The sequence below is a fragment of the Sarcophilus harrisii genome, chromosome 2, assembly GCF_902635505.1.
Source record: "Sarcophilus harrisii chromosome 2, mSarHar1.11, whole genome shotgun sequence".
Classification (NCBI taxonomy): Eukaryota; Metazoa; Chordata; class Mammalia; order Dasyuromorphia; family Dasyuridae; genus Sarcophilus; species Sarcophilus harrisii.
Genome location: NC_045427.1, coordinates 351,880,354 through 351,901,666, shown reverse-complemented (window position 1 = coordinate 351,901,666; position 21,313 = coordinate 351,880,354). Strand labels below are relative to the sequence as shown.

Sequence of the window (21,313 nt, the reverse complement as noted above, 5' to 3'; positions counted from 1 at the left end):
TTAGTTGCAGCAGAGTTCATCGGGAGTATGAGTGCAAAGGATTGTTGTTATGCCAAGCACAGTTTTCTTGTTGGGCCATAGGAAAACAAGGTGACTAATAGTAAAAAGAGAGGATGAAAAAGAAAAGAGTGATCTTGGCATAGAAATCTTGGTACTTTAAAAGAAACCAGAAAGTGGAATTTAGGAGAAAGAACACTATGTCTACTAACAAGGGAAGCTAGTATTGTGGGGCACTGTACAGTAAAATACAAGCCTCAATTTATTTTTTTGTCCAGAACCGTTTTCATTTATGATTTCTTGAAATATGGTTCTGAAAAAAAAATAGTCTTTAAAAAAGTCCATCATATTTCAAATGGAATTACTTGACTACCTTTGAAACTTAAATCACTCTGGTTTTCACTGAATGGCCAATAATAGCCCCCAATCCAAGCCTTTGTGGCTCATTGTCTAGATTTTGATTCTTAGAATAAGTGTAAATAGCAATTTTTTCTGTTCTGGGTTGAAATTCTATGGGTTTTCCTTTCCCAGATTAATAATCTTATGATTGTAAATAGGGCCATCTTTTGTCTCAATTCTTATCTCACCCTTAATCTTTGAATGGGCATTGCCTCAGACAAACTGAGACCTGGAAAAGACCTTAATGTGTAAATTTATAAAACTAAGGTCACTCACTAAGGCTATCATTAGTCATTTTGACTTCTGTGATTCTGGAAATTATGAATGACTTTGCAAAGCTTTGCCTCACTTAAATCCAATTCACAAGGAAATCAAGATACTTGTGATACCATTGGTCCTCTTCTAGAATGAAGAACAGGAAACCTGTTTTCAGACCACCATTGGAGAAAACATGAGAAAGACTATAGTGCTGGAAGCCTGAAAAGTTAAGATAGGTTCAGGTTTTAAAGTGCTTGAAAAGCCAGAGGATTTTGTATTTATTCCTAGAGATGATAATTTAAGTTTATGATTAAGGGGATGAAATGATTAGCCCTGAGCTTTTTTAGGAAGACCAATATGACAGTGGAAAAAATGCACTGATGAAGACAGATTTGAGGCAGAGAGACCAAACCATAGTTATATTTACAAGCATTACAAGCAAATTTACAAGCATAAAGTGATGCAGGCCTGCATCAGGGTAGTGACTGTGTGAAAAGAAAAAAGGAGATTTATACAAGAAATATTAAGGAGAAATCAACCGAACTTTGCAACAAATTGTATAGTAGGAAGTCATCTGGGGTTGAGGGCACAGTGGTCTCCTCTACCCTATCAGAGATGTTAGGAAGAGGAAAGATAATAATTTCAGGTCTGGACACGTTAAATTTAAAATATTTATTGGACGTCCAATTCCAGACGATCAATAAACAATGTATACATATATTTATTTGTATGCATATGTATATATAATATTTACACATATCTATACATACACATTAATATATATGTGTTTATAGATGACATAGTTTCTCCAGATGGATTATAAACTCCTGGGAGTAGGAAATTTTTATTTTTGTCAATGAGTGCCTGTTGGATAGTTAACCGCGTTGTTCACAGATTCCCTCCGTAGCAGAAAAGCTATAAGGAAACCCGAGTTCGAATCTTACTGCAGAATTTTAATAGTTGTGCGACCCCCGGCATATCACTTAGCCTTTCACCATGTTCCTTCTTTAGGAAAATAGTACCTTCCTCACAAGGTTATTGTGAAGATCAAATGAATTTAATATATGCCCTTATAAAGTGCTAACCAAATACTGCTTCGCTGCTCAAAGTGAGAGCTCCCTAGAGCCTATAACGTGAGAAAAGGAAAAAAGAGAAGCTGCCCAGAGACGAAAACGTGAAAGACGTAACACACTCGCAGGCGCAGTCTCCTTTCTCCCCCTCCCTCCCAATACCCTCGCCCTCCGGTGGACCCGCTGACGTAAGCACCCTGTCGGTGAGGGCGGGGTGGCGGCGTGACGTCACCCGGAGCTGGGACCGCGCCTGTCACCGCCAGCCGGCCGGGCCGGGGAGTCCGCGGGGCGGCCGCGCTCCATCTCCGGGGCAGCGGGCGCGGGGGCCGGCCAGCGAGCATCCATTCCAGCCAGCCCCGGCCCGGCCCGGCCCGGCCCTCCCCGGCCCGGCTCTCCCCGGCCCGGCTCTCTCCTTGGCAGGGCTGCTGGCGGACCCGGAGCGACGGCGCAACCGGCGACGGTTAGTAACGGCCGTTGGGGACCGTTGACGCGGGGGCGCGGGACCCAGGAGGCTCAGCGCCTAGGGGGTCGTGCGGGGTCCCTTTCTCCTTCCTCTCCCCAGCGCCTCCCCGCCGGCAGCCCCCTTGTTTTACCGTGGGGGAAACTGAGGCCCTGGGGCGAGGAAAGGACTTGCCCAAGGGCACACAGGCAGTCCCCGAAAAAAGATTCGAATTCTGGGCTCTGGAGTGGTTAAGATCTAAATCTAAAAGAAAGGGCTCCTCTCTCCAGCATCCCGCTCCCATTTGTCTTCCCCTCCCCCTCCCCCTCCCCAGGGTTGCCCCCACTGCCCGGCAGCCCCCCACCCACCCACCCAGCCCCGCCGTGGCCGTGTACGCCCTGTCTCACTCGGCGTTCGCTTCCTTTGCCAGCTTTGTGCCCAGCTTGGACGCGCACCCCCGGACAGGTCCCTGAATGGAAAGGCCGAGTTCCCCGAGGTGGGCAGCAACCTTGCCGCGCCAGCGGCGTCTCCTTCCTTCGAGGCAAAGGAAGAAGTGAATGGCCCCTCGGCCCGGGCACCTCTCTCGGTTCTTTGACACGAGTCGGTGTTTTTTGTTGTTTTAATTTCCCCTGAAAAATCTCCCTGCTGAAAATGCAGGATCAGCGCCCCGAGACCAAAAATTCCCGAGGACTGGAGAAGGCCAGTGGGGCCTCCCTTGGTGACCTCGTGGAGGCGGTGGAAAGAGCTTCAGGCAGCGAGCCCCTCAAAGACAACGAGGGGAATTATGTCCCCGGGAGCAGGGACTGGGACGGGGGCGCTCCGCGGTTGGAAAGCCAAGCCAGAAATGCTGCCTTCGGGGCTGCCTGGCAACCCGAAGGGTCTGACGGTTGCAGCTTGGGCCCCGTGGAACACAACAACTCCTGGGGGGACTTCGAGGGCTTCAGCGAGACTTCGGACAAGTCGGACACTTTCAACACTCTGGACATTCTAGAGCGATGGGCAGCCCCCGGGACGCGAGAAAGCGACCCAGACTTGAATGGATGTGCCGCAAGCTCTTGTGGCAGTCTGCAGTTTGATAGTAGGAGGGAAACTGCTGCTGTTTCACCTAGTAAGGTATCGGTTTCCAACTTTGTTCATTATTACGAAAGGCTGCGTGCTGCAAATCGGAACTACTCGAGCAGAAATTGGGCGACTTTTGCTTGGGATGCTGCGGAGGAGACTCTGATTCTCCGAGGGAGGTCAAAATCACCTTCTGCTCTGAGCTTTTGTGTTGTTTTTTTAAAGCTACCGGCTTCTGCCGGATAAATAGTTGTTGAATCTCTTAAGTTCCCTCTTTTCATTGATAACTTTGAAAATCTCTGTAGAAAAAAGCACTGATATTAGGAATTTTTAATAGTCCTTCTGTTAGCCAAGGTAAAATTGAATTTAATGATAAAGACAATGATGAACTATTTAAAAAAAAAAAGCCAAAATATTTTCACATGTGAACTACCCACTTTTTTTGATGTCCAACTTATCCTTTCTTTCTTCTTTTCTTTCTTCTTTTTTTTCTTTTTTTGCTATTCTTTTTTGGTTTTTATTTAATTTTTTATTTCATATTTATTTTCCCCAGTTACGTGTAAAACAATTTTTGACATTTGTTTTTATAACTTAAAGCTTCAGATTCTCTTCCTTCCATCCCTATCTATCTCATTGAAAAGGCACATGTGAATTTATTTAAAACATTTCCATAAAAGTCATTGTGAAAAAAATTAATTTCCTGCCCCCAAAAAACCCTCAAGAAAAATAAAATTTAAAAAAGTATACTTCAATCCATATGTAAACATACTCAGTTCTTTCTCTGTGTATGGATATTTTTCATTCTAACTCCTTCAGAGTCGTCTTAAATATTGTATTGCTGAGAATAGCAAAGTCATTCCTAGCTTATCATCTTACAAGGTTGCTGTTACTTTGTACACAGTACATTTCACTTTGCATGAGCTCATGGAAGTCATTCCTTAACTGATATTTCTTTACCTTTACCTTTGAAAACCTCTTGCCTTTTTGTTCCTAAATTAAATTTTGCTCCTTAATCCTTCTCCTTTTCTTTTCTTTACTCTTTTTAATCTTGACTATACCTGATCTTTGCTTTCTATATACCCTCCACTGACTTTAATTTCTCCTTTTTTCTCTTTCTCTTCTCTACCAATCATTTCTTCACTTTCTAATGAAAGAAGGGGAAAGTGTAAGATACAGCTTTTTTTTTAAGTGAGAAAGGAAACCTATTCTGTTCTCTCCTTGGTGTAGAGTTCTGTGAAGTGAACTGGGTTCTCTGAGTTTGCTGATAAAATACTTTTAACTTGGATTTTGATACTTAAAATGCTTAATAGTAATTTTATGTGAATACATAAAATTTTAAACCAAAATTTTACAATTTAGGAGAATAATTAGTAGCAGAAATAATGTGTTTATATCTTGGCATGCTTTTGGGTTGGTTTTTTTTTTTTTCCCTTAAAAAGACTCTGGTTTGATTTTTGAATTTTTTTTTCAGGCCAATCTCAGCTATGAGGATATTTTTAAGCTTGTCTTTCAAGAAGTACCAGTACAACAAATGACTGAGGATATTTGCACCTTACACCATTTTCTAGAAAAATGTAATGAAGAAAATACTAGCAGCAAACCTGTAAAGAAGCATTTTTGGTAATTTAAAATTAAACATTTAACTTAACTTATACAATGTATTTTTAGCAAGAAAAGTAGAAAAAATGAAATTTATAAAAAGTTTGAAAATTATTTTGAAGCTTTTTCTATTCCTTACTCCATTCAGAGAGTCAGGTGATTCTTTCCTTCCATTTAAGTATAGCTGGTGCCAGGGATAGAGTAGAAAATGTAAATCTATAACTTATTTCAGTTCTAAGAAATTTATTAAGCAAAGATTATCTGTAATCTATAACAGCTCCTGCTGTCCAGTAGTCTCCAATGTACAACCCTACTATCTAGTAAGTTAATAGGGAATAAAAATTTTCTTAGAAGATCTGGGGGGAAGATTTTTAGCAATAAAGAAAAGGAGGCCACAAACTCTTAGTTAAACCACAAGATGTCTAGTTAATGACCTCACTTGTACAGAATAGGCATTTGACAAATACTTGTTGATTTCATTCTTATTTGTATCTAAATATTGAATCTAAATAAATAATATATTTACTATATAATATAAAAGAGCTATCTTTTCTGTAGGCAAAAGAGAGCTAAAAAATGCTTTTTAGCTTACCAGAATGACTTTTGTCAACCTTGTCTGCCTTTGGAGAGTTTTTTTTTTGTTTGTTTTGCATCTAAACTGCAGGTATTGCATCTGATGCATAAAATCCTATTAATGCTAAGTCACGTTGGTGAACTCTCAAAGTTTGTAGGTAGTTTATTCCTATGCATATTAGCATTTGGTAAGACAAACTTTATAGATTTCACTAGGATGGATTTGATTATATAATAGCAATAAAGTTGGATCAAGTAGTCTCAGGACCAGTTCAGGTCAAAGCAGGTTAATTTAGCTTTTTCACCTTTCTTTGGTCTGCTAGAACAGATTTCCCATAATCTTGTTGAAAAGCTAGATCAAAATCTTAAAGCTATTTACCAGATGTCTTAAGGCGCTTTAAATCTGATACCATTTAAGGTCAGATCCAGTCCTGACCAGAGTAACAGCAACTACTGCTAAATCCCAGGCCCAGTATGTCCTGGAGGTAGGAAGGGATAAGAATGGGGGAGGGGGAGGTTGAGATGAATGCAAATAGTTGCAATGGCTTTGAAGTACCTTGGTAGTGGCATTATCAGGTATTTTATAACCATTACGTTATTCATTGTACACAGATGGGCAGAACTCAAATAGGCGTGTATTAAATCCTGAGCTATTTCTAAAAAGACACTTCCAGCAAATACTAGATGATTTGGGGAGATAATGGTGAAAGAATTTTCAGGATTAACATTGAAGGGAAAGTAGAGGCTGATTCTTTTGTCAGATAGTGATAAAGTAGAATAAATATGGAAAATTACAATAGTATGAAACATTAGGTACAAGCTCAGGTGGTTTCTATTTTTTTTTAATGCTAGCTGACTCCTAGAAGTTTTAGCAGACCACCCACTGGTTGAATAGAGCTATGCAAATGACCAGTTTAGAACTTGGTATAGTGGAAAGATGCTGAATTTGGAGTCATAAGCCTTGGAGTTCACATCCTGCTACAACTGCTCCTTAACAATTTGTGACACCTTAGACAAACTCTGGGCCTCAATTGTGCCGTTTGTAAAATGCAGGGTTTGGACTTTGTGATTTCAAAGGTCTCTTCTAACAAAGAAAATCTGTTTCTTTATTGGGTATTCAGGGATTTAGTCTGAAGGCTTTCTGGATTACATTTGAGTGATTACATTTGTTTTCCAGTTCTGAGTCCCGAAAACTCTGGAGGATTCTCCAAGATGAAGATGGCACATCTACTTCAAAATGCCTCTGGAGTAAATCTCATTGCCAAGACAATTTCTTACTTGTTCTTGGAATAGATGCTGCTCAAAAAGTAAAGTATTTAATACACTTTTAACTAACATGAAGTCACTGACCCACCATCAAAACTTTGTATTGTTTTTCCGAGTGAGGAGAATGGGGTTATAGTCGGCATACTTTGCTCTAGTTATCATTGCCACTTGTGACACACATTGGTCAAAATTTTGGTGAGGGATTAGAGGTGCAATCTGTTGCCAAGAGGCAGAGTTTCTTTCTCTATGTAAAGTTAATTGGTCTGTAAGGAATCAGATCTCCCATTTTTAGCCTCATTACTACCTATTAGCCACCTGTTCAGATTGGCTCAAACTCAGCTGTACTGTTTTAAATATAGAGATTTTAGGTACAAGCATTGAATTAGGAAGAAACAAAACTATTTCTAAAACAATTTGTTTTTACAAACCTTCTATATATAGTATTCCTGAGAAATTGTCTATTAGTTCAGTAAATTTATTAAGGGCCTACAATATGTACTAAGTGCTGGGGATTTGTTCAATCATTGTCATGTCCAACTCTTACATGACCCCCATGGACTTTGTCCATAGGCTTTTCTTGGCAAAGATATTGGAGTGTGTTCCCATTTTACAAATGAGGAACCTGTCAAGTTAAGTGACTTGCCTATTCACAACTACTAAGTGTCTAAAGCAGTCATTCTGATATTCTAGGGGGCAACTTCTCTATGTAGAATTTAATCAGACATTAATTTTCATAGTCTTGGGGAGCTCATTAATTAAGCCTTATAATGGACACTTTCATAAAAAGCAGTCTCTTAGGCAAGGGTCCTCAAGCTACGGCCCAAGGGCCAGATGCAGCAGCTAAGGACGTTTATCCCCCTCACCCAGGGCTATGAAGTTTCTTTATTTAAAGGCCCACAAAACAAAGTTTTTGTTTTTACTATAGTCCGGCCCTTCCAACAGTCTGAGGGACAGTGAACTGACCCCCTATTTAAAAAGTTTGAGGACCCCTGCAGGAGTGAGATAGCAACCCAGCCCTTGCCCACCCCCCTACCTCCTTCCAAGTTTAATGAAATTAAAATATTCTAATGAAAGGAACTGTGATCTGGGAGTCAGGACACTCAGTTTCTAGTCAAGCCCTGGCTTTCCATTTGACCATGTCCAAATTATTGAATTTGTCTGTATCTTAGTTTTCTCATCTGTCACTAAGAATAACACTTGTCCTACCTACAATAAACCTTATTGATACTTAAATGAAATAGTAGATTTGAAAACATTTTTTAAAAGTTCAAAGTACCATAAAATGAAATCAGTCTAGCAAGTATAGATTTTCATGTTTTCTTATAGACTTATATTTTCTCTGGTATCATTGTAGATTACCTGAAAGAGAATATAAGAATTTCTAATTGATAACAGATGAATTATATTTTATTAAATAGACTAGAAAATGCCAGTATAGAAAAGTCTAACTTCTAAAATTATTTTGTATAACCTTGGTTGTTACAATTTCTCTGAGCCTCAGTTTCTTCATCTATAAAAGGAAGATAATACAAGCAGCTGTTTTACAGGGTTCTTAATAAGGATCAAAGAACACTCAGTTCTGCTATAATAAGATATGAGTTCCCAATCCAAAAAGCTCTGCACTATGCAAATAGCTCAATATATGCAAAGAATATATATATAGCTCACTGTGCAAAGATGCACAAATTCTCAGAAACCTTGTCAGTGACCCTTTAAAAAAAAAAAAAAAAAAGATAATCAAATAAAAATCGATAGCCAAGTTGTATACATGTAATAGTTAAGAAATAAACGAATATTAGAGTAAATGGAGGTTACAAATGTGGCCTCAAGCTGCTACCAGACACATATTGTTCAGGTTGAAATTTCAGGGTTGGAAGAGGTGGCAGTAGTGTGAACCAGCTCTCCTCCACCTAGAGTTCCCTCTGCACCAAGAAATACAAAATAATTACAGCATTTTGATTTGACAAAAGCCTAAAATTTGCAAATGGCAGAAAAGTTGTAATTTGATGGTTATTGTCAAAGAGTACAATTTTCTAAATTCTCACTCTCCAGGAAGAAATTGAAAAGAAGCAAGCTTGAAATTTGAATTATGTTCAAAATGTTTCCTAATATATCAGTTGAGTTAGAACAAATTTGTTTTTAAAATACTCACCATAACAAAACTAAATAAATGTATATTTTTTGCAGTATCTTAAAGCACTATGTAAATGGCAAACTATTGTAATTTGCTACAGATTAAAATGGCATAAATTAAGGGCCACTTTTAAATACTACCATCCATTTTAACCTCCTTAAAATATAATTTTGGGTCCTCAGGCACGTTTAGTACCTAACTGTAGTTCTCAGAATGTTATAAAATGTACAGATTTTCACATGCATAATTATTACCACCACTAGTTTATTTTTGCTTTAATTTTTTTCAACTCTGTAAAGAAGACATATCACACAGTAAATGTGCATTAAATGATTGCTTGAATATTTATGATCCTCAACAAGAATTAACCTTTAGAACAGAAGGGAAATTGGTCCATTTCTCAATGCCCCAGAACTTAGCCCAGTGCCTGGCACATAGAATTTACTTAATTAATAAGTGTTGTTGATTGGGTGATAAGAATTGTAGATAGAATAGTTAACTGGAAATAATGAGTGACCAAGAACTGGTCCTGGTTCCAAGAAAGACCTGGTTCAAATCTCACCTTGAATACTTATTGTGTGACTCTGTGAAAGTCACTTAAGCTTTCTGAATGTTTCCTTTTCTCTAAAATGGGATTGTTAATAAATGAATTGTGATGTTCAAGTGAGATAATGACTATAAAGCACTTTGTAACCTTAAAGTGTTCCATGAATATATACTATTTAATTTTAATATTTAATAAATTCTAATTTAATTAATAAAGCAAACATACAATTCAAGTTACTGATTAGCTATTTGATGATTTTATTTTCTCAGGATCTTTCCGGAAGTAGTAATCATGTTCTGGAAGATTCTAATCTGAAAGAGACCGAAGAGTTAACAGAAGTAAATGGCTTTAGTCTTAATAATTGCAAGGCACTAATTCAAACCAAGGTAAGAGTCAATAGAAGTATTAAATCTCAGAGATGAAAGTGACCTTAATGGTCATTTATTCCAACATGAAGCAAAAATTCCTGCTACAATATCTTCAACTAGTAGTTATCCAGCCTCTGTATAAACTTTCAGGACCTTGAAATTCATCATCTGCAGACCATTCCACTGTTGGATAGTTTTGATTTTTTAGGAGAGTCTCCCAGAACAGTGATTTCCTCACTATGAATATTTCTTTGACACAGATCACGCTCTTCCTTCCATGTGCTTTCATCCTGTGCAATTCTTGTCCATGTTATCTCATGTTCTTCATTATCTCTTTATGTGGCATACTCTCCTTTTATTATTTTTAGATTTCCAAGGACAGAACCCATATAACTAGGATGTGATGGAATAATCAAGGCTTTGACCCCACGGCCTCAAAATGGAATAGGAGGCTCTTTCCTACTTACTATTTCCAGTGCCTTGATATTCACTGTAGGCTGTGTAGCGCCATCTTTTTGCTAGAGCCTGCCTTCTTTCATGATGAACCTCTCCTACTGCCATGCTTTCAACCTGCTACCCTCCTCCCTAGGGGTACCTGTTGCAAGTACACAAAAAAAGTGAATCAGAACCCCTGAACCAGAAATTACTATCCTAAAAACAATCTTGCTTTTCCCATTAATTTGTGATTGCTGCTTCCTCCCAGGAATTGTCCAGCAGCTACATCCAGCTAGAGTGTACTGTTTTCTATACATCCCTCTGTCATCACCAAGACAGTTCTCTCTTCTTCCTTGCCAGGAAGAATTGCCCTGTGAAGTTCTACCCTTCTCCTTACCCTCATGTGCCCCTTCCCTGGTTCATTTTTTCCCTTGTACTTTCTTTCTCTCTCTGTCTCTCCCTCCTCTCCCTAATCTGTCTCTTTTCCTCTCTCCATCCCTCCTCCCCCTCTCCCTCTTTGTCTCTCTCTCTATCTGCCCTTTCCCAAGAATTGACCAGTATGAATGTAGAATTTCACCATGGGCTTTCTTCTCCCCTTTCCACTTCACTGCACTCAACCAGAGCGGCCTGTCCATTGCAACTTTTCTATCACCCCTAATCTAAGCTGAATTTACTTTGAACACTTTTAATTATTAATTATGATTCTGCTCTGGAGATATAAGCATGCCATTCAAGCTGCCCATCAATTCTTCCAGGTGATCCACCACCTTTTCTAGTCACTGGTATTCTCAATAGTGTCTTTTACACAATTATCTCACATGGAAACCATTCTGGGAATTCACTCTCTTTACAGTCAGTACATCAATTGGTTACAAAATGGAAAAAGTGAAAAACCAAATTTGAAGAAAGGATCGATGTGAGAAGATACTGTCAATAATCCTATTTATGATTAGCAGCTCTAACCCAGCCTGTTTATACAAACCATTAACTTGGTAAATGGACAAAATTAAAGATTTTGTCACAGCTTTCAGAGAGTTAAGCCAGTGCAAAACACTCACCACAGTGAGGAGGCAAAAAGAGCCTCATATTACCTTTGGCTCTTTCTAAATAGAGACACATGGTGGTTAAGGGCAGGCAATAAGTTTTTTCCTTGAGCTGATATCTGTCTTCTGATAACTTCTTAGCCATTATTCTGGGATGGGGGTGAGGAGCACAAGGAACAAACTTCTTCTTTCTTCCCCATGATAACATGTGATGTGTATAAGGATTTAAACCTCTATTTTAAACCTCATTGATGCTCAATTAGCTTCCTAGATTGCCAGCTTTTCTTGGAACCTAGTATAGGGGACCTACTTGTCTCAAAGCTTTCACTATTTACTAAACCTCTACTTACTAAACCTTCCCTGAATATTGAATTCCAACCTTTTATCTTCCTGAGACACAAGGATTCTCCAAGAATACTTGGTTTCATAGATCTTCCCCAGAGCCTCTTCCACCGCTACCACTATATTCAGGTAGTTTTTCCTGGCACTCAAACTTCCCTTTGCCTTTCATCCTCTATTTATACTAGACTGTAACCATGTATTATCAAGGAGGAAGATAAATAAATATTCAAATAACATATCAAACTGAGGTAATTAAGTGTATTTAAGCTAAATGCTCATTTCCCTAATCAGAATTGCCTTCACAGAATTAAGAAACCTAGAAAGGAGGTTATGTGCTGTAGCCCTTTGCATTTAGAAAAATGAATGTTCAACTATTCAAGACAGATTACTGCCCGCTTAAAGGTATATAAGCCTAGGAAATACTCTGTTCCATTGTTCAATCAACTGAATATTAAAGATATACAGTTAAAAAAATGTTTACTCCCAGATTGAATGACACATTTTTAAAAAATTAACCTTTAATTAGGGTTCCTAAGACCTATCTTCATGATGGATACCTTAATGTCTACTTCCCTAAATAAGAGCAAATTTGCATCCCGTACTCTCTATAGGTAGAGTTTGTTGGTCTTAATTTCTGAACTTCTGACCTCAATTTTACTCTTAAGACAATCAAAGAAGTCTCTGATTTGGAGGGACTTGTATCAGTACAACTAGGTTACTTAAACAACATAAACTAAAATCCTCAAATAACTTCCATTTCTCTACTCTTCCCTCACCCTCAGGAAAAAACGGGGAGGGGAGGGGAGGGGAGGGGAAGTATAGGTTCTCATTACCTTGAAAAGATCAGAATTATTCAGCCTAACTTAGTCATTCCTAGAATCAAAGACACCACCCTAGGGAATTACAATATTTATCTACATTTATATGATATTCATTTATTTAGTGTTTGGGTACTTGACAATTTTTTTTAATCATTGTGAAGTTCTGAGAGATGGTCCATTTTAGTCTTAAAAACAAAAGAAAATATAAAACAGACCCTTGGTAGAACCTTAGACAAATCCTCAGAGTTTATATTTATCATGCCAAGGTCTGGTCCATTATACATTCCTTTCCATAAGACTTATTTTAGTGAATTCTCTGAAACTGGCAAGTTTGAATAGATACAGTATTTGAATAGATTTGAATAGATAACAGTAATAATAATAATATTAATAACTCATACTCTTAAGGTTTACAAGCATTTTCCTCATAGCAATCCTAGAAATAGGTGTTGGAAGATGAGGAAACAAGAGGCCCAGGAACAGTGGCTTGCCCAAAATCACATGACTAATAAATTTTGAAGCTGATAGTTTAACTCATATATCCAGATTCCAAACCTCTTTTCAACAAGCCAAATTTCTTACCACTCAAAGGAACCTGAGTATAGAATCAGGTGCCCTAGAGTCAAACCTCACTTTGTAACTGGAACAAGCTAATTGCCTTCTCAAGGACTTCTTTTCTTGATCTACAAATTGAGGGTGATGCATTCTCTGATGATACTTTCCAAATCTAATTCCTGTGATACTGATGCTTTATTTGCTCCATTTTGCCCTTTTGTCTGTGTTTCATAGAAGAGTGAACCCTGAGCATTTACACCCACTACACACCGTAAGTTTTTGCAATTCTATTCATGGTAACAGTCTGCATTGCTTGGCTACAAAAATGTAATAAAAGGAATCTGCTTTACCTTTAGCTTTAAATTGGCTGCACCTTATTGACCACGAATGAGCCTTTATTGATTACTGACAGGTGTAGGTGATGTTATACGTTCCTTTTATGCTAGCTGGATTGCCAGTGATCACCAAAGTTCCCCTGTGTCCTTTCTCCACCTGCTAAGCTCATAGCTCCAATCTTTTATACATTACTTTTTCTCTCATGGTAGCATGGCCTTAAAATCCACCTGAATTGCCTAAGTTTTGCTTCATTATGCTCTGCCAGACTTAGCTCAACCTCCTCCTTCATATAACTGTTACTTTTCACTAATGCCTATCCTTTCCCTAAACCCCTGATATCAGCCATAGAAAACAGATTGTGCTTAGAAAATATACTATAAGGGAAGCTTATAAATCCCTTCTTTCTGGCACTAAAGGATAAAAAGTGGAGGAGTAAGGAAGGAGGAAAGATTTTTGCCTCAATATAAAGACAAATGTTCTAACAGCTAGCTATCTGACAGAAGAGTTGGCTAATTTGTGAAATAGTGAGTTTCCTGTCACCAAAAGTATTCATGCATAAAATGGATGACCAATTGTGAGAATCTTGGCATTGGGCAGGAAATCAGTGTCTATGTTCTGTACTGTCTCAAATCTCATACTACCTTAATCAAGTGCTATTCCAAACTTTCTCTTTTCTTCAACCATTGCACCTACTCTCTTACTCCACCCACCATCCCACAAATACACACATACACACTATATTCTTTAAGAAACTTTGAGCAAAAGACTTGACTCCTACTTTGAGAAAAATCAAGGCAATCTTCGTGAACAATTCCTACTCTCTCCTCCTGTGCTTCAATATTTAAAGTGATTCTTCTTACCAAAGCCAATCCCTTTATTTATGCCCTTGATCCTATTTCTCCAGGCACTTGCACTTTTTGATCTTTCCCTTTTCCTCTTATCCTCAGTCAGTCTTGATATGTTAGGTTTTTCTGCTCTACCCCCTATAAACCTGTCTAGGTCTTCCCCAATCTTAAAAAAAAAAAAAAAAATCTTTCATTAAACCCTACCATTATCTTCAATCTATCATCCTCTTTCTCTTTTCTCTTTTACAGGTAAATTTCTTTAAAAAAAAAAAACAAAACAAAACAAAACAAAAGAAAAAAACTTGGTAACCTTCACTTGCTCACCTTCCAATCGCTCAACACCTTGGAAACCAGGCTTCTGACCCAGTCACTTGAGTAAATTTGCTCTCTCCAATATTATCAACAATAATCTATTAACTTTTAGAAATTATAGTCTTTTCTAATTCTTTATCTTACTTGGCCTCCCTTCAGTTTTTCTCACTGACATTTTCCCCTCCCTTTGCTTGGCTTTGCTTGGCTCCCTTTGCTCTAGTGACACTGTCTTCTTGTGACTCCTCTTTTGGTGGATCATCTAAGCAGATGTGTTAACATTATATTCGAGGTCCTCTTTCTTCTTGATGACTTTATACTCTCATGATTTCATTTATCACCTTAAACAGAATGACTCTCAAATCTAAACATCCCATCTTTATGTATCTTAAACTGTCAATTCCATGCTAGACATTTTGTAACTGGAAGTTTTGTCATCTCAGATTCACCAGGTCTAAAGAACACTCACACCCTTCCTGCAAGCTTCCCTCTTTCTATCAAGTACAGCATTCTTCAAGTCATTCAGGTTCACAGTCTCAGTCATCCCTTTCCACTCTTTCCTCTTCACCATTCTTCCATATCTAATCACTTGCCTTGTTAATTCTTGCAAATTCCTATCTTTCTCAGAATTAAAAAAAAAAATTTTTATAATCTTTTTCACCTACATGGTCAGTACCCTAGTTTGAGGGTTTTGCCTAGGACTGTTATAGTTAGCTTTTACTGTGTTTTCTGCTTCCAGTTACTCCCCTATGCAATCCATCTTCTATACAGCTGACAAAAATAATTGTTGGAAAGCACCTGCCTGCAGGATGCAATACAAACTCCTCTGCCTTGCATTTAAAGTGTTCCAAACTCTTAACTCTGGTCTTTTCTCACATCTCATCTGGTCACACATCCTATTCCAGCCAAACTGTCCTATGGCTGTTGCTTAAATCCAGCATTCTCTTTCCCCTATCTTGCCCTTGAGATAAACTGTTGCCCATACCTGAAATGCATGGCATCTGATTCAAAAGCAGGTAAGTCACTTGGCATGGAAGAACGATGAATATCAACCACAGACTCTATACAAATCACTATTTGTTTTCTATATTTTCAAGAAGTCATATTATCAATACTTTCTGGATTTCTGGCTGACGTCTTTTATTGCAGCTGCCTGGGGAGGTCTTCAGAATTATTAACTCTCCTCTTCTTAACATTATGACAGACCCACTCATCTACTTTAACTTACCAACTTCCCTTTCCATCTCCTCTCTTCCTTCTCCTTGAGTCTTTGCTTTCCTTTTCTTATAGATCAAATCCTCCTCCAGTTTAAATCATTTTCTTTTTCCTTCTTATTCAGCTAGAGTCCTTTAGCTTAGATTCTTATTAGTCTCCATTCCTCTCAGATTTTAATCTTTGGAATTCTTTATTATTCTTTCTCTTCAACTTCTTTTCCTTCTCTTTCCCTTTACTTCTAAGCTAAATGAAATTTAACAAGGAATTAAAAATGGGGAAAAGGCAAGACTGACAGTACCATTCACAAATTTCCTCAGCAGAGTGGCTCACCTTGAAAAACTTCAGAGGAAAGTAGAGACTTAGAACAGTTCTTTCCAGCTCAAATAATAGACTGGTAAATATATATATATAAATTTTCTACTGTGTACTTCTGCCTTCCACAGCCTTAGCCTAGCAGTGAGTAATGATATCAAACCTGGAGTCCAGGTGACAAAAATAGGATATAGGGAAAAGGATTCAATCTTTTAATTTGTAGGTTTTTAAGAAAATACTTTTGGTTAATTATGTTGTCACTGATTGTAAAATGCTACTTTTTTAAAAAAGGTCATCTAATACAACCTCTCCCTTTTTCTTCCTTTCTCTTCTCTCCCCCTTTCCCCACTTCCTGCCAGTTTTCAAGAAGGAAATCTATAGCTAAAGTAAAATAGGAGTTTAGCACCATCAGAAAAAAGCTAACTTCAGGACTCAGTAGACATACCCTGCATGATGTTAATTTGACAAATGTTGATCAGTACTATAATTTTGAATCCTTCTTTTACTTTGCTTTGAAATTTACTATTCTACCTTTCCTCCATTTTTAGCTCTCTGGATCCTCAGCTCCTCGACACAACAGCCTGTTTATGTACAACTTGTTTTTGAAGAAGACTCCTTCCAGTGGAAATATGCAATACATAACAATTCCAAGAAAGAAAAAACTTTTTACTGCCCGGAATCTAAAAATGAAATTTTTTAATAGTGATGTTTGCTAAAGAAAAATACTTTTTATCTTTGAGGAAAATATTACATTTTGCTACTGATTTGGTACTGGAAACTGGAAATCATAGACATCTTTGAGATGATAAACTAGAAATTCTTAGCTGTATTTTCCTATGGCTACCAGTTTGCATATGAATTAGTCAAGGATAAAAATCAGGACTTTTCTTTGAAGAGCTTGCTCTTCATTTTTAAATATTATTTTCTGGCCACCCCCAATTTGCCACTAGCAAAAAAGAACTTATACAAATTTTGCTTTAGTTTTCTAGTCAACAAATACCCAGACAAAATCTTGAAAAGGAATGCACTGCCAATTTTAAAAAAAGCTTAGGGATGTCATATATTTCTTTAACAAAGTTGCTAGATCCCTACTCCTAGGTAGCTATTGGAAATTCAGGCTTTGATAGCCTGCTTCTGGGCCTCATTTCATGGTAGCAGCATGAGATTAAAGATCACAGATAGCTGAGGGACAAAACCAGCTCTTCCAATAGCTCCCCAATGTTCTGACTCATTTGATGATCTTTTGTTGATGACTAGTAGAACTGAACATTCTTAGGAAAGGTTCAAACTGTGACTAGATGTCCCAAAATGTGAATATTTCAGTGTCAGCCTATTTTGCATAGTTATTTTCTTTATTTTCAGGTGACATACATTGGCCAAGCCAGGATAATGTCCCTGTGGAGATGTCTGCTTAAATGCTATGATGCTTGTTTGAAATGTTAAAATATTGTACATAATAGGTTTAAAATATGTTCTAACTAAAAGATTTTTGAAAACTTAAAGGTATCTCACTGAAGTATCTTAATCATAACTTAAGCTGTTTTTCCCTAAAATATTTGTTTTAAGGGTCGTTCTGGAGACACCTCAATCTTCTGTTTGGACATAAAAACTCAGTGCTGCGTGTTATGCACTAAACCTGGGATAACTTGACATTTTCCTATGTAGTAACTGCTGACCTTGACAAAGCAGCACTCGTGGACAACAGTTTTATTCCATTTTACACTTTGTTTTATGGAACATCCAAATGAAAACTTTCTCCGTGTCTCCATTGAAAAATCAACCCTATTAAAAATGAACTAACAAATCCACACTGACTTTTGTAACATTTTATCAAATAAAGTTCCCTGAATAAACTTTCTTGATTGTTCTTTTGTTCTCTTTCATGAGAGATGAAGTGTGCAGTAAGGAAAAAAACCTCTATTCTTATTTGAATTTTGTTTTTAAGACAGCTGGGTCATGGGGCAAGGGAGTATTAAGAATTGAGGGGATTGGTCTGGGGAATATTGTAATGGACTTGAAGTCAGAAAACATCTTACATCCTTTGCCTATTAAAGAGTCATACTTTAATAAAAGATAAAAGGAGACCATAGAGATCATATTTATAGCTCTGACATTTGGCAATTTACTTCTGGAATTGGGACCTCTTTATATAAGGGAAATCATAGAGCTGAAAAATCTTAGTGATCATCTAATCCAATCTCATTTTACAAGTGAGCAAACTTGAGGCCCAGGGTTTACATGTAACACAGGTAACAGATTTCAATTATATTCATGACTGTTTTGCAAATGCCCATCATGAGTATTGTGATAAAAGATAGTATCCCATGAAATGTTTCTTGTGGCCTTTGCATGCATGATGAAATCAATACTTGCTCTTCAATTTGGAGAAACTGTAAACACTTCTAGTTAGACTCAACTTTTGTCATCTGATTTCATTTATAAAATTTCAGTTCTAATTTTTCCAACAGTATGTCAACTCTTTGGTCATTGGGCCAGTCTCATATTTACCATCACATATTTAGAATATCAACATGTAACATTTATTTGCCTGGAACTTTAGGATTTGCAAGTGGAATCTTATTTGAATCTTGGAAAACACCTTATGAACTAAGAATTACAAGTATTAATAGCCCCATTTAACAGATAAGCTCAAAGGGATAAAGTAATCACAGTCAGAAGATAAATGCCAGTCCTTTTTGTAGTGGCAAGAAACTGGAAATTGAGAGGATGCCCATCAGTTGGAGGATGGCTGAATAAGTTATAATATATGAATGTTATGGAATATTATTGTTCTATAAGAAATGATCAGCAGGAGGACTTCAGAGAGACTTGGAGAGATAAGACCTGATGCTAAGTCAAATGAGCAGACCCAGGAGATCATCATATACAGCAACTAGAAGATTATACTATAACTTTGATAGATGTGGCTCTCTTCAACAATGAGATGATTCAAACTAGTTCCAGTGATCTTGTGATGAAGAGAACTATCTATACCCCAGAGAAAGGACTATGGGAATAACAGCATTTCACTCCTTTTTAATTGTTTGCTTGCATTTTATTTTCTTACATTTGTTTCCAGTTTGATTTTTCTTGTGCAGCAAGATAATTGTATAAATATGTATGCATATATTGGATTTAACATATTTTTATACCATGTTTAACATATATTGGATTATTTGCTATCTAGGGAAGAAGGTGGAGAGAAGAGGGGAAAAAATTGGAACACAAGGTTTTGCAAGGGTTAATATTGAAAAATTATCCATGCATATCTTTTGAAAATGAAAAAGCTTTTTTTGGTTTTTCCTATTTATTTTTTTTTATTATTATTACAGCTTTTTATTTACAAATATATGCATAGATAATTTTTCAGCATTGACAGTTCCAAATCCTTTTGTTCCAACTTTTTCCCTCCTTCCCCTCATCTCTTCCCCTAGATGGCAGGTTGGCCAATACATGTTAAATATGTTAAAGTATAAGTTAAATACAATATATATATACATGTCCAAACAGTTTGGACTTTGAAATAGTGTACAATTAGCCTGTGAAGGAAATAAAAAATGCAAGCAGACAAAAATAAAGGGATTGGGAATTCTATGTGGTGGTTCATAGTCATCTCCCAGAATTCTTTCCCTGGGTGTAGCTGGTTCAGTTCATTCCTGCTCTATTGGAATTGATTTGGTTCATCTCATTGTTGAAGTGGGCCACATCCATCAGAATTGATCATCATAGAGTATTGCTGAAGTAAATAATGATCTTCTGGTCCTGCTCATTTCACTCAACATCAGTTCGTGTAAGTCTCTCCAGACCTTTCTGAAATCATTCTGTTGGTCATTTCTTAGAGAACAGTAATATTCCATAATCTTCATATACCACAATTTATTCAGCCATTCTTCAATTGATAGGCATCCACTCAGTTTCCAGTTTCTGGCCACTACAAAGAGGGCTGCCACAAACATTCTTGCACATACAGGTCCCTTTCCCTTCTTTAAAATCTCTTTGGGCACTTTCCACACAAATTAAGTCTGATCTAACCAACTGGAAAAATATTAAATGCCCTTGGATTGGGCAAGCAAATATAATAAAGATGACAATACTCCCTAAATTAATCTATTCATTTAGCGCTATACCAATCAGACTCCCCAAAAACTATTTTAATGACCTAGAAAAAAATAACAACAAAGTTCATATGGAAAAACAAAAGGTCAAGAATTTCAAGGGAATTAATGAAAAAAAAAAATCAAATGAAGGTGGCCTAGCTGTACCAGATCTAAAATTATATTATAAAGCAGCAGTTGCCAAAACCATCTGGTATTGGCTAAGAAATAGATTAGTTGTTCAATGGAATAAGTTAGGTTCAAAGGACAAAACAGCCAATAACTTTAATAATCTAATGTTTGACAAATCCAAAGACCCCAGTTTTTGGGATAAGAACTCATTATTTGACAAAAATTGCTGGGAAAATTGGAAATTAGTATGGCAGAAACTAGGCATTGACCCACACTTAACACCATACACCAAGATAAGGTCAAAATTGGTTCATGACCTAGGCATAAAGAATGAGATTATAAATAAATTAGAAGAATATAGGATAGTTTACCACTCAGACCTGTGGAAGAGAAAGGAATTTATGGCCAAAGAAGAACTAGAGATCATTATTGATCACAAAATAGAAAATTTTGTGTATATCAAATTGAAAAGTTTTTGCACGAACAAAACTAATGCAGACAAGATTAAAAGGGAAGCAATAAACTGGAAAAACATTTTTACAGTCAAAGGTTCTGATAAAGGCCTCATTTCCAAAATATATAGAGAATTGACTCTAATTTATAAGAATTCAAGCCATTCTCCAATTGATAAATGGTCAAAGGATATGAACAGACAATTCTCAGACAAAGAAATTGAAACTTTCTAGCCATATGAAAAGATGCTCCAAGTCATTATTAATCAGAGAAATGCAAATTAAGACGACTCTGAGATACCACCACCCACTTGGCTAAAATGACAGGGAAAGATAATGCAGAATGTTGGAGGGGATGTGGGAAAACAGGGACACTGATACATTGTTGGTGGAATTGTGAATACATCCAGCCATTTTGGAGAGCAATTTGGAACTATGCTCAAAAAGTTATCAAATTGTGAATACCCTTTGATCCAGCAGTTTCTACTGGGCTTATATCCCAAAGAGATACTAAAGAAGGGAAAGGGACCCACATGTGCAAAAATGTTTGTGGTAGCCCTGTTTATAGTGGCTAGAAACTGGAAAATGAATGGATGCCCATCAATTGGAGAACGGTTGGGTAAACTGTGGTATATGAATGTTATGGAATATTATTGTTCTGTAAGAACAATAGCAAGAAGGGAAGAATGAATACAGAGAGGCTTGGAGAGACT

The 21,313-nt window shown here is 37.2% G+C and overlaps 1 protein-coding gene across 2 annotated transcripts; it reads left to right on the top strand.

Annotated features, from left to right (window-relative positions):
• The first annotated feature begins 1,893 nt into the window (after nt 1–1,893).
• CLBA1 (clathrin binding box of aftiphilin containing 1) lies at nt 1,894–17,779 on the top strand. 2 transcript variants are annotated; one of them, XM_031953123.1, is made up of 7 exons: nt 1,894–2,184; nt 2,594–3,276; nt 4,694–4,842; nt 6,572–6,701; nt 9,611–9,727; nt 13,140–13,176; nt 16,471–16,554. In XM_031953123.1, the coding sequence occupies exons 2-6, from the start codon at nt 2,815–2,817 to the stop codon at nt 13,152–13,154; spliced, it is 873 nt and encodes a 290-aa protein (XP_031808983.1). In that variant the 5' UTR covers nt 1,894–2,184; nt 2,594–2,814; the 3' UTR covers nt 13,155–13,176; nt 16,471–16,554. The 2 variants fall into 2 exon arrangements, with proteins under 2 accessions (XP_031808983.1, XP_031808982.1); XM_031953122.1 differs by lacking the exon at nt 13,140–13,176 and having other exon boundaries at nt 1,896–2,184; nt 16,471–17,779.
• The last annotated feature ends 3,534 nt before the right edge of the window (nt 17,780–21,313 follow it).